Source organism: Berghia stephanieae, chromosome 2 (assembly GCF_034508935.2).
Source record: "Berghia stephanieae isolate SIO BIC M18660-M18661 chromosome 2, UCSD_Bste_1.3, whole genome shotgun sequence".
Classification (NCBI taxonomy): Eukaryota; Metazoa; Mollusca; class Gastropoda; order Nudibranchia; family Aeolidiidae; genus Berghia; species Berghia stephanieae.
Genome location: NC_088361.1, coordinates 31,321,251 through 31,333,750, shown reverse-complemented (window position 1 = coordinate 31,333,750; position 12,500 = coordinate 31,321,251). Strand labels below are relative to the sequence as shown.

The 12,500-nt window shown below is 34.4% G+C and overlaps 1 protein-coding gene across 6 annotated transcripts in view; it reads right to left on the bottom strand.

The window, feature by feature from the left end:
* LOC144964705 (nonsense-mediated mRNA decay factor SMG5-like) overlaps positions 1-12,500 on the bottom strand; it is a 53,175-nt gene that overhangs the window by 24,149 nt on the left and 16,526 nt on the right. For 3 of the 6 annotated variants that reach the window (XM_078899239.1, XM_078899240.1, XM_078899241.1), the window contains exons 15-22: positions 12,352-12,500; positions 10,495-10,746; positions 9,770-9,871; positions 8,991-9,066; positions 7,406-7,535; positions 6,499-6,574; positions 5,721-5,899; positions 4,537-4,710 (exon numbers count right to left, since the gene is read on the bottom strand). The exon at positions 12,352-12,500 is cut by the window's right edge and continues 25 nt beyond it. In XM_078899239.1, the coding sequence (XP_078755365.1) occupies positions 4,537-4,710; positions 5,721-5,899; positions 6,499-6,574; positions 7,406-7,535; positions 8,991-9,066; positions 9,770-9,871; positions 10,495-10,746; positions 12,352-12,500 (1,138 nt within the window). The remainder of the gene's footprint in view (positions 1-4,536; positions 4,711-5,720; positions 5,900-6,498; positions 6,575-7,405; positions 7,536-8,990; positions 9,067-9,769; positions 9,872-10,494; positions 10,747-12,351) is intronic. The other 3 variants (XM_078899243.1, XM_078899242.1, XM_078899244.1) reach the window with 1 other exon arrangement.

Below are 12,500 nucleotides of genomic sequence, written 5' to 3'. Positions count from 1 at the left end.
AAACGTCTCGGGTTTAACCATTTAACAAGTTGAGAGACTTCAAACGTCTTGGGTTTAACCATTTAACAAGTTGAGAGACTTCAAACGTCTCGGGTTTAATCATTTTTAACAAGTTGAGAAGACTTGAAGAAGTCTAGTCGATCGTGAAATGACATAATACAAAAATTCAGGCCATATCGTAAAAAGCCGTTTTGACACCGTTAGACAATTCACGAGAGTAAAAGGAGCTATAGGTGGGTTTTTCTAACGACTCGTACTTGTTAACCGGCAGTTGTGTCCTTGGATAAGACACTTTTCTTCTAAAAGTCTACAAATTAGTGGGTGATGGGGCGGAGAATCCACGGTTGATTTTAGTGTAGATACCAACTGTGAAATAAACTGTTGGGTGTTTTGTACTAGGGCTACGTTCATGAAAAATGGAGTTGTGTCCTTGCTGGATAAAGCACATTCTCGACTCATTACTGAATTAGCTAGTTACTAGAGTAATGACGGTGGTAAGTGGTGGTAATCATTGCCGGGTTTTTTTTCTTTGGGTATGACATTTTAATATTGAAATAGCACCTGCCTGTTCATACTTGAATTAAAACAACATTTTTGACATTTGAATATTGCCGATGAAGATCAAGAAGAGGATATTTGAGTTAGTACGGAATAAAAGCGTCATTCGGGGATTCACATTAAGCGCACATACAGCCAACGTTTCTGAAGTGTTAAATGAGGAGAAAAATTACTTGCTACCCTTTTAAAAGGACGTTAGTCAATTGGAAAATATTTTACTCCAAGTCTGATGGGTCAACATGACGGGGGGAAAGGGGGGGGGGGGGGGGGGGGGGGGTGAAAAAATTACTAAGCACACTCTGCCGCTTTTAAAATTTTGCACAGATCTGCAAAATGAAGGCATTTACTTACTCAAGATGTGGTCAGGTCAATTTCACATAATTTACACTTTACATTTGTTTGATTGACTGGTTGAATTAATTGACTGACTGATTTATAGATGATGCGTTGACTGGCTGATTTATAAATTGACTGACTGACTTACAGATTGATTGATCACTAATTAAATAATAAACCGATTAATTGATTGACCGATTTGCTGATTAATTGATTGATTGGCTAATTTATTGAAACATCAAATGACTGAATAATTAATTGACTGTTTGAAAAATTTGAATGATCAAGCAGCTTGTTGGTTTATTGACTGTTTGATTTATTGATTGACGAACTGATTGATAGATTGACTGATATATTGATTGATTGATTGATTGATTGATTGACTGAAATATTGATTAATTGACTGATTGATTGGCTACCTGAATGATTGGCCAGTAAATTGCTTCTAAATTCTGATTATAATTGACTGGCTAATTAACTGACTAAAATACATTACATAGACGCTTTCCTATGAGTTCTGTCATCCTCTCATTAAAAAAGATTTCTTTATTTAACTAGATCATCTATTCATTAATATGTTCATTTATTTACTTACGTATTCATCTATCTATTTATTTATTCATTGTTTACGTTTATGGCCGTACATCATGAATATTATTACGGTAATTTCTCATCTTTCGTCTGAGCAAATTTATGGGAGGAAAAAAAAATAACATTGCTATCAATCTTTTACACCGCAGTCTAAAAGTCTGAAGCAATATCTGATCACTGATCACCCTCATCAGTGATACGTGTCTCATCACTAACAAGGGGTATCATCACACGGAATGATTCGCCCATCAAGACGTGAATCAGGGGCATTCACTCTATCTTGGTTTCCTCCCCTATCATTTATTCATTTCCTATTCTGACTTATCTCCCCCATCAGCTGTCGTATGCTGACAAAGACAGTTCCATAACGCTGTATCTACAAGGAATGCCAGAACGATTTGGAGTAAAATACCAAGTCATAAACGAATGCAACATTTATCTAAATAACTAAAATATATATAAATATATACACAAAATGTACAACCAAGGAGAAATTAATTTGTCTTATCATGCTAATTATAGATAAGAATCAGTGTATTAGCTTTAAGAAAATAGCTCACTTAAAAAAAATACATGTTTGAAATTAGGCATTAAAAATACTAATCTGGCAGTCCGGTATCGTATTGACAGAGCTGTTCCTCTCGTCTTGTCAGCCACTAAAATAACATTGCCATAGAGAATTTTTTTCATATTAATATTTGATTGAAAGACGGCAGTGATTGTATTATCGATGCCACCCCCCCCCCTCCACATCTCTCTCTCTCTCTCTCTCTCTCTCTCTCTCTCTCTCTCTCTCTCTCTCTCTCTCTCTCTCACACACACACACACACACACATACTTCCTCTCCAAATGATTTATTGACCATTAAAATCTATTTTCAAATATGTATTCTCCATCCTCATTTTTTATCGCCCACCATTCCGCTTTTCACTTCTTTTATTCGTCTACCTCTACCGCCCCCCCCCCCCCCCCCCCCCCCCCACCTCTCCTCAAATCTCTATTTATATCCATTAATATGTTTCCCTCCACCCTGTAGAATCGCAAATTGTGTAACTGTGTAAAGACCATTTAAAAAACAAAAAACAAATTAAAAAAACAAACAAACCCCCCCCCTCCCCGAAAAAAAAATAACAACAAAAAAAAAACAGCAACAACAAAATAATAACAACAACAACAAATAAAACAACTATTTTTTTTTTTTTAAGTTGACCAATCAAAATCAAGTTACATGTCTTTGGTCGCCAACCATATCAACCCAGTATCTAATTCAGAGTCAATCTCTGAGTGACGGGGTCAAATTTTACTCTTCCCTGCAATAAAACTGTACCGCCATTTCCACCGACCGAATTGGATTTTAAACTGCTTGAGGCTGAGGGGTGTATAGAATATTGAACAAAAATGAATAGAGAAACTGCAAAGAAGAACAACAAACTCACCATCGAACGTTTCAGACTCAGAACCCTTCCTCGGTAAACAGTTACAACAGTTCAAATAATAATGTAACATTTTAACTGGTTTTGTTGTTGACTGAGGAAAGGCTTTGAGCCTGAAATGTTACCTGTTAAGTAATTATTTTCTTTTTCCCTTCCCCCCCCCCCCCCCTCTCTCTCTCTCTCTCTCTCTCTCTCTCTCTCTCTCTCTCTCTCTCTCTCTATCTCTTTTTGTAGCTGTTGTAGTATTAATTTTTGTTCAAGACCATTTTCACTAAGAATATCCTAAAAGGGACGCAAATCTGGCTACAATGAGGAAATCATTTGAATGAAATTGAGATTCTCTTTTAAAGGTGTAAAACAGCCTTGAATGATCAGTAGATTGACTATTCGCCTAACAGGGATATTTCAAAAAAAAAGGAAGACAACTCCCCCAAAATCGGGAAATAGAAGGAAATTTACAGAGTACTAAACGATATGACATGTTTGCTATTTCTATTCATTTTGCTATATTTCTTGTTTCAAAATATTCACACTAAAGTCTCTTTGGTCAGCAAACCACTTAAAACAAGTAAAAATATCAGAAAACAGGCTTTCTTCAGCTAAGCTAGCCGTGGAGAGGTGGACATAGTTGTTTTTTGTTTTTTTAACGGTATCATGTGCTTGATGGCAAGAATCACCATCAATAGATAGTATGTGCTTGGCAAAGAAGCTCACAACATTGCCATCCGGAAATATCATGAACCAACACTCAAAACTATGTGTAACCTTGAACGTTTATAGTCTGGTTAATACAGTCTAGTGAGAATTTCTCATAAATGCGGATGGCAAAAAAACAATAACAAAGAAAGGAGTGACGTCAACTTCATTCTATCTATATCCAATAGATGAGGAGCCAGTTTAAAAGAATTTCGGAGAAGTGGGGAAATGGTGGGAAAAAAAGTAGCAGAATAGCAGAATTTTACTAATTAGCACACATCTGGTAGCTATGCAGGTAAAGGAACCTGCAATTGTCTCTGTCAAGTTTTTTTCCGACTCTTCTGTTTCAAAACTCTCATATTCAAAATTGCAAACTCATGCTTTTCTGATCATACAAATTTCTCTAAGTTGCAATTTTTTCTGATGACATAAATTCAGAAATCATTTTAAATTTTGAACATGCATATATCATTTGAACGGTTTTCATATGTATCTCTTTTAACTTTTAGTTGTAGGCACTTAAGGGACTTAACATTTTTCTTTTAAAAATCTCTTTTGATAATATTGATAGGTATACAGCGAAGAAGAAGAGTAGGTATATTTTATAGAACTGCTATTTACACCTAAGTAATGCAGATCTTTACCTGAAAATTGCCTTTTAAAAACCCCACAAATTTCATCAGGCATTTATTAGACGGAGCATGATAAATTCCATTTCTACCTTTGCAAATATATTTTCTACAAAAATTACAAAAAGTAAGAGAAAAAAATGCCAAAGATTCTTCACAAATTCAATTTAACAAACTAGAAAGATACACCCCCCCCCCCCCCCCCCCCCCCCCCCCACAATAATAAATGAATTTAAAAAAAAATAAAGTAAACGACAACAAACACACAATAACTAAAGATGCTAAAGACTGACCATTTTCTCCATGGAGCTACTGTCATTGTTTGTGGCAGGTCCAGTGGTAGATTCTGTGGAGGGAGTCGATGGCCCGAAGAACATGGCCATTTCAGGCTGGTACGAGAATTCAATGTTTTCCACAGAGGTCAAGAAATAGCCAAATCTTCTCAAGCAGCAAATTTGAAGGAATGTCTGAGGGGAAAAAACGGAATGTAGACTGGATTAATAGATAAACCCATTATATGCTAGGATTGTTTTTACTTTATTGACATTTACTTTTCCATTTCACCAAAAAAAAAAAATTAAAAAAAAATAAAACAAAAAAACAAAAACAAACCACCAAAACAAAACAAAAAAGGAAAATTAATATAGAGTGATATCTTATTAACATGTTCAAAGCATTTTCTTTACAAGGGCTCCCGAACCAACAGCAACACATAACATTTCAGAAGAGACATGACACCTGTTAGGCAATATCACAATTTTTTTTCAGACAGAGACAATGTTGTTAACGGCCAGGTACTCATTTTACACCTGAATATGGTGAGAGAATGTGAGTAAAGAACCTTTCCCAAGGACTCAAATGTGTGCCACAAAGGGAGGGACTAGAACCCTGGACCTTCCGATCTGAAGTCGAGGGTCACACCACCAGACCATATAGCTTCACCACCACAAGATCAAATAGCTGTACCATGAGACCAATAGCAGTGATGTGGCTTGGACTTCATTGAAAGTCAAAGGACATCAATATTGATGTAATTGATTTCTTATTATTATTAGTAAGGACGAAAGTTGCCATAAATTTAAAGTAGAGCACACTTATAATTAACAAACTTTAAAACAACTGATTGCCCTTTAAAAAAATCTTATCATTTTCCCTTAAATAAAGAAATGCTGATATAAAGAACTATTTTTACTTCGAGGGATTGTTCATTCATCCTTGCACTACAGTAAACTTTCATATCTACTTTTTAGCATTATTATTATTATTATTAATATTATCAGAGCTGTATTATTATTATTAGTAGTAGTAGTATTATCATTTATTATTATTTTTTTAAACATTATCATTGTGATTATTATTATTATTATGTAAGTTACAAAACGTAATATACTTTTCCTAAAACCTGATTTTATTGCCAATTTGTAAAGTGCCTAAAGCAAGTCTAGACTAATCATCATCACCATCATCATTTTCTCACCTCTTGCATGCTGTTGAGTTGTGCTCTGTGCTTGGTGGTGAAATCAATCTGGGAGTGTATATCAGCCAAGGGGGACAACTGACACATTTCAATATCTTCTGCCAGAGGAAAGACTTGTGACCAATCTGGGAATCTCACTCTGGTTGCTGTGACCTTCAACTCTGGAATCCAACAATGGTCTAGAATAAAAGAAAATTAAGTTAATGAACACATGAAAACCACAAGAGGTGAAAAAGTGTACAATTAGGCCAAAAAAAAAAAAAAAGGAAAAAGAGGAAGATTGAGTAATAAAAGTCTATAACATATATAACATATATAATATATGCAATACCATATAATTAAAAAATACAATGCTAAAAAAGGAAAAAGGCAAAAGGCAATAAACTAATTGAAGCCATAAAGTTCATTATTTATACTATTCCTCCTAAAATTAAGGAAAATAGATCACAAAAGTAATTTACCCTTGTACTTTGCTTAGACTACTCGAAGTCTAAAAAAACCCACTGGCACAAGATCCCCATCAAAAATGAAAACAATCCGTTTCTAATTATCATTAAGGAAATATAAATTTCTCTCAAATAAAATTTTAAAAATCTCTGACATTGAACGATAGGGAAACATACAGTAAGTAAAAGATAATAAAACAAATGAATAAATAAATAAATTTGAATATCCAACCAGTAGCTGCGCTATCTGCCTGTTCATTCTTGAGTTAAGGTACTACTTATATAAATAATTAAGACCCAAACTAAGTGGTGCACTGATGGAAAATCCTTACCATGCTGAACAATGTCGTTTTCATGGGGCAGGAAGTTAAGCAGCACAGACATTCTTTGCCACAAGCTGTGAGAGCTCTGTTTAAAGAGTTTGATAAAAAAGCGGAACTAAAGTTAAACACGATTATAACACGATGACTAATATAATAAATAATATTACTGTCTGCCTCTAATCTTGCCAGCATCAAATGAAATGTTTCATTTATTTCCATCTCAAGCATCAGATGAAATGCTACATTTATTTTTATTTCAAACATCAGATGAAATGCTACAATTATTTTTATATCAAGCACAAGATGAAATGTTGCTTTTATTTCCATCTCAATCATCCAATGAAATAAAACATTTATTCTTATCTCAAGCATTAATTGAAATATTACCTTTATTTCCATCTCAAGTATCAATGAAATGTTACATTTACTCTTATCTCAAGCATCAGATGAAATTTTGCATTTATTTTTATCTCAGAACTAATCTATGACTATGATGACCTTGGTTCCTGACACAGTTATTCGTATGTCTCAAACTTGCACAGTATAAAAATATGTAAACTTGTATAATACATTGTACACTATACTGGACGGAGAGAATGTAAAGAATTTAAAATCTGACACCTGCAAGATTAGAGTCAGACAAAAAAAAAGATGTCAGATTTGTAACTAAACCATTTCAAAGCAGACGCATAACTCAAAATAAAAGTTTTGTATCAGAACTTAATATAATCTTGAGATGTTCGCAAATGCATTGATTGTACGAGTACATGTATCACATTTATGAAGAAAAAAAAGAAAAAATCTTTATTACCATATGAATTGAAAATGTTTAAAAAATCGTGTAGATGGGAGAGTTACAAGTGAAAAGTGTTAGTATTTCTTTAATATTGAGATTTAGTAAAACATAAACACATACTGAGGCACAGGCAGTGATGATGGCTGATTGACACCTCATCCAGTCACACATGACCTTGACTGAGGGCATGAGTCCTTCACCTTGGACAACTTCAAAAGTCTGCTGCAATCTCTTTTGGTCCTGATCTTGTCTGCATGATGAGAAAAAGTGACAGGACAGGAGAATAATCTACATATTATGTTTATCATAAATAAATCAAAAAGTTAAAAAAAATAAATTCTATTCCTTTTATTCGTCCCATTAAAAAAAATGTCTTTAAAGGCTATTCCAAGGCCAGACTAAAATACTCCAGATGTAAAGAATAGAATAATTTGGTTAAAAAAAAAAAAAATCAGATGCCAAAATTGGAGCTCGAGTGCGGAACTTTAAGATGATTGTATACTGCCTTACCCTCAGCCATCTCCTCCCCTCTTTGAATCTCATCTTCTATTTACCGGCTACGGGCATAACCAAAATTCTTTAATGTCAAAATTTCTTACTCCATATGTTTACATACAGGGCAAAAGAGGTGAAGACCAGGATTGACAGCGACAATAAGGCCTTATAATATTGACCCATCAGTCTTGCGAAAAGGAGAAAGTTCAATTCTCTCCTTACCAGCCACTTTCAGAATTGTCCACAAAATTTCACACCCACCCAACACAAAAATGGATTTTCCTGCCTCAAACAGAAAAGCAACAAGTGCATTCTATACAAAATATTGTTCAGCAAAATGAACACTACAGCACAGTGTCAAGTTTTTATAATTCTACCAAAGAAATTTTCTTAAAATTTTGTGATGTAGAAAAGAAATAAGAATGAAATATTAATATTGTTGGTTTTAACGAATGTGACTATTTTCCTATGGTTGGTAAGGAGAGGGTTAAGTTGTGTGGGCATGTCATCAAATCAGAGAGCCTTGTAAAAACTGTGCCTAAGGGAACTGTGGAAAGTGGGAGAAAAAGAGTCAGACAAAGGAAGCATTAGGAAGACAACATCCAAGCCTAATACAAATATCTGAAAATCTTTTTTAAAAAAGGAGGAAAATGTACAGTAATGACCCAACAGTCAACAAAGACCACAGTTCAGGTTATAAGGTAATGGGTAACCAGATCTATAAGCTAGTAACATATTTCAAAACTTAAGCCCTTGAATCCAATTTTTAGTATTCCGTTCACCAAAATATATTTCAGACTACGGTTGTAAGACACAAATTCTATTTCAGTGTTGCATTCAAATCTTGTCTTTGACAAAAGAAATTGATAACTAAAAGGGTTGATACATTTGTAAATGAAACCTATGGGGACATTTCAAGAGTTATTCGGTAGACGGTAGACCACAGGTCCGGCACCTTTCTTTTGTTTCCACAAACCAGTCAAAATGTGGTAAATGTCAAAATAATTAAAAACCACCATTCTTATTGGTTATGTTAAGTAGGACAAACTGATGTTGGGAGACCCCCATATATTCCACCTGTATATAAATGACGTACATCTATAAAATCTTAAGATTATAATCTTACCCTACCTTACCTTAACCTCCTGGTTCCTTGGTGGATAATCTTAGATAATTATAATCTCAGCATCAATAAAAAAATCTGACTTACTTGTCAATGGGACTGGATGGACTGTTATCGTTTTCCACTTCATCTTCTTCAGGTTCTGTGAATAAGTCTACTTGTTCTGAGGAGAAAGGATTAGATTTGATGTGAGATACACGTCTTTTTGCCTCACATCTGTAATCTTTAAAAAATGTTTGCAATATCGATAAAAGGGCAAAATGAGTCAAAACTTAATATGTTATACAATTCAGATTAAATGCAAATCTTCCATTGAAAAAAAGGAGAGAAAAAATAAAGAAAAATAATAGATCGTTTAATAAGTAAATATAATATATCTTTTTAATTACATAAACTTGTTGATCTTCAATCCAAAAGGGTTGCTTTGAAGCATAAAGTATTACAGAGATTTATCACCTGACTTTAAACTAGATTCTTATCAGACAACATCAGATGAAAACAAATAAAAGACTTATTTCCATTTCTAAAGAGTTCAGTTTAATCTTATATAATCGTTCAAAATATCACAGTGATAGGACTTTTGTTTGGTTTAAATGGATTGACCTAATGGGTCTGGCGAGAATCTATTATGCTGTCTAAAATTGGAAATTCCCCTCAATAAATGTATCTACATCTATCTTTTTACAAGGACATGGCAAAACAAAAGGACTGAAGTAATTGATGATAATGACTATTAAAAATTCATAAATATTTTGCATTCGAATTTGAATGCATTTGCACCTCTTTTCTCGCACTCTAACCCTTAATGCTAAGCTAAAAAAATAAAAAATAAAAATGACAGTGGAGGACAATATAGAAGTGGATACCTGTATCAGTGAACATAACGTCAGTATCTGTCTCAATGTCAAAGTTGGCAAGTTTCTCAGTAATGTCAGCTGCATGTTGGGCTTCCACATATGAATTGAAACCTGTCAATAAAAACAGTTGACATAAACCAGTAAATCAAGTAGGCAGTCCTTTATAAGCCGTTAGGCACTTGGAATTGAGGTTTATCAAGGTTAAGAAAATACAGTGGATTCCTAATTAAGTCTACACCATTGAATCAGAAAGATCAGTTGACTTTCAGTAAAGCTGACTTTATCATTATAAAATAAATGGAACTCAGATAAAGAATGGCAAATTTGGAACCAACAGGAAGTGTTGACTTTAAGCAGATTCCACTCTAAATAAAGCATTGTGAGTTGATTTGACAGACTTTGATAGATTTGAGATTGAAATCCAAATTTTAAGGGAAAAATTTTTTTGCATCAGCTCAAAAAAAAATGATTTCACTCTTTATTTCTCACAAATTGTCAGTTTAAAATGATTCAGAATTAATTTACAATGTAGTTCTATTTGGTTGCTTGTACTTATAAACTTCTGACTATAATAATGTCATGTTTTTTGTTAAAATTCTAAAAAAAATACACTTCAATATAAACTGATTAAATTTATTGTGACAGAGATTGTGAGATTAGGTGAGACTGTGGAAATGCTTTATATAAATGTGCAAATGTATCCACTTTTCTTCCTTTAAAGACTTCTAACTCACCGGGAGGGAAAGTGGATATTTCTGGTTTGTCCTGGGCATAGACAGACTCCTGTGTAAGATCTTGTCCCAGGAACATGAGAGAGGATGAAAACAGTTCCTCTGAAAGGTGAGCCAAACTGGAGGTTGTGGCAGCACCGTCGTTGCCATCCCCAGACCAGATGTGTTGTAAGTCACCATTGGGTAAGGGTGGGGCTTGGATTCCATTGTTGTTGGCGCTGTTGTTGCTGGAATTGTTATTGTTGGTCCAGGCTGCTGTGGATGAAAATGATCATAAACTAAACATAAAATAAAATTCTTTTTCATTCTTCTCTAGGGTAAATTTACCAGCAGGGTCTATCCCATTAAAAAAAAAGCTTTTTAACAAGTTGGTGTGTTATCTTAATTTATTGGTTTATAAAGTAGAACTGTTCTAGCCAAAATATAAAACAGACTTCGAGTAGTCATACAAAGTCACTTATCTTCTGAACCTATCTATCCCTATATAACGTGCCAATAATCTACCACTACTTCTACTACCTATTTCTTAAAACTTTGTCAGGAACTTTAACCCAACTATATCAGGGTAAAAGTGGCACCAGATAACTTTTGTCTTTGGGGAAACTATCTGACTCCTATTTGTCGATTCCTATTTGCCACTTCTCCTACATAGACGCGACAATTACTTCATCTCATTGTCGCGCTCTCTTTCTTTCATTGCACGCGCACGCACACACGCACACACACACACACACACACACACATTTTTACCCATACAATTATGACAATCTAATATTTATATTTCGTGTTTACTTGAAAAAGGCCAAAGGCAGAAAAGTCGTTTGTTTAGCATTGTTCCCTTATTTATGAGTCACATTTACTCCCTTGCTCTTTCTCATAAGGCCCACAAAGCCAGAGATTATCCCAATTTCTACAGCAATGGATGAGCTGACATCAGACTTGCCAATCCATCAAATAAATTTGTAGGAAGATTTGTGAAAACAAAATATAGATTCGATAATAGGTGGGGTTTGTGACAGTAAAACTGATTCCAAGTTTTTGGTTTAAGGAGCACTTTTCACACAAATCAGAGCCAGCAACCCAGTCAATAATATAGGGACAAAGAGATCAGAATAAAAAAAAAAAGAAACTAAGCACAACCCATTGTAAGGACAGACCTGTAAATGAGCTCTATAAAAATTGACTGAAACTCTTCGTAATTCGTAGCGGAAAAATCCAAAGAAAAGAAATATATAGTAGACAATAAGCTCGTTTAAGCAAAACAATGGCAGAAAACTAATTTGCATGGGAATTAATTAGGCTACTTACCATTGTTCCTTATAATTAGGTATCCAATCAGTGAAGAAACTAGAAACGGTCAACCAGTTTGTTTACAATATGAGACAATCATTTAACTTTCGAATTTTCGTCTACATAACGCACTTCCGGCGTTCGAATTTTTCTTTTTCATACTTTTACTGTCCTCCAGGTAAATGTAGTCAATTTTGGCTTAGACGAAACAGTGAAATTTATCGCTCAGTGGCTCAGTTAAAATTGGCTACTGTTGGAATCACGACAGGTTTGGAAAGTGAAAAAATAATTTCACGAAGGCTGTGTGAAAATACACTGGGATGAGTTCAGACACAGCAATTCTTAAAAGCGTCGCTTAGCCTTGGCAATATATCCAGTAAATATAAACGGCCCATGAGCTATGCGTAGCGTTGTGGAACATTCCCAATTAACTTTAAGGTCAATCGACTATGATTCATGAATTCTTTCTTTCCTTTTTAAAAATATTTGAATTTGACGAATTGACTGATTTCAGTTAATTGACTGAGAATTTACAGGTCTATAAGGATTGATAATGGGGAATTGGCTTACCTTTGAGATTCTTTTTGTTTTCATGACGACCAGGGTGCTGGAGTGATTTCTTCCCATCACCTAATTCACCCTCTGAGAGGTCTGAGTCAGAGCCATGATCAAAATAGCTTGCCAGGTCATCGTCATCATCCTCTTCAGACTCGGTGGAT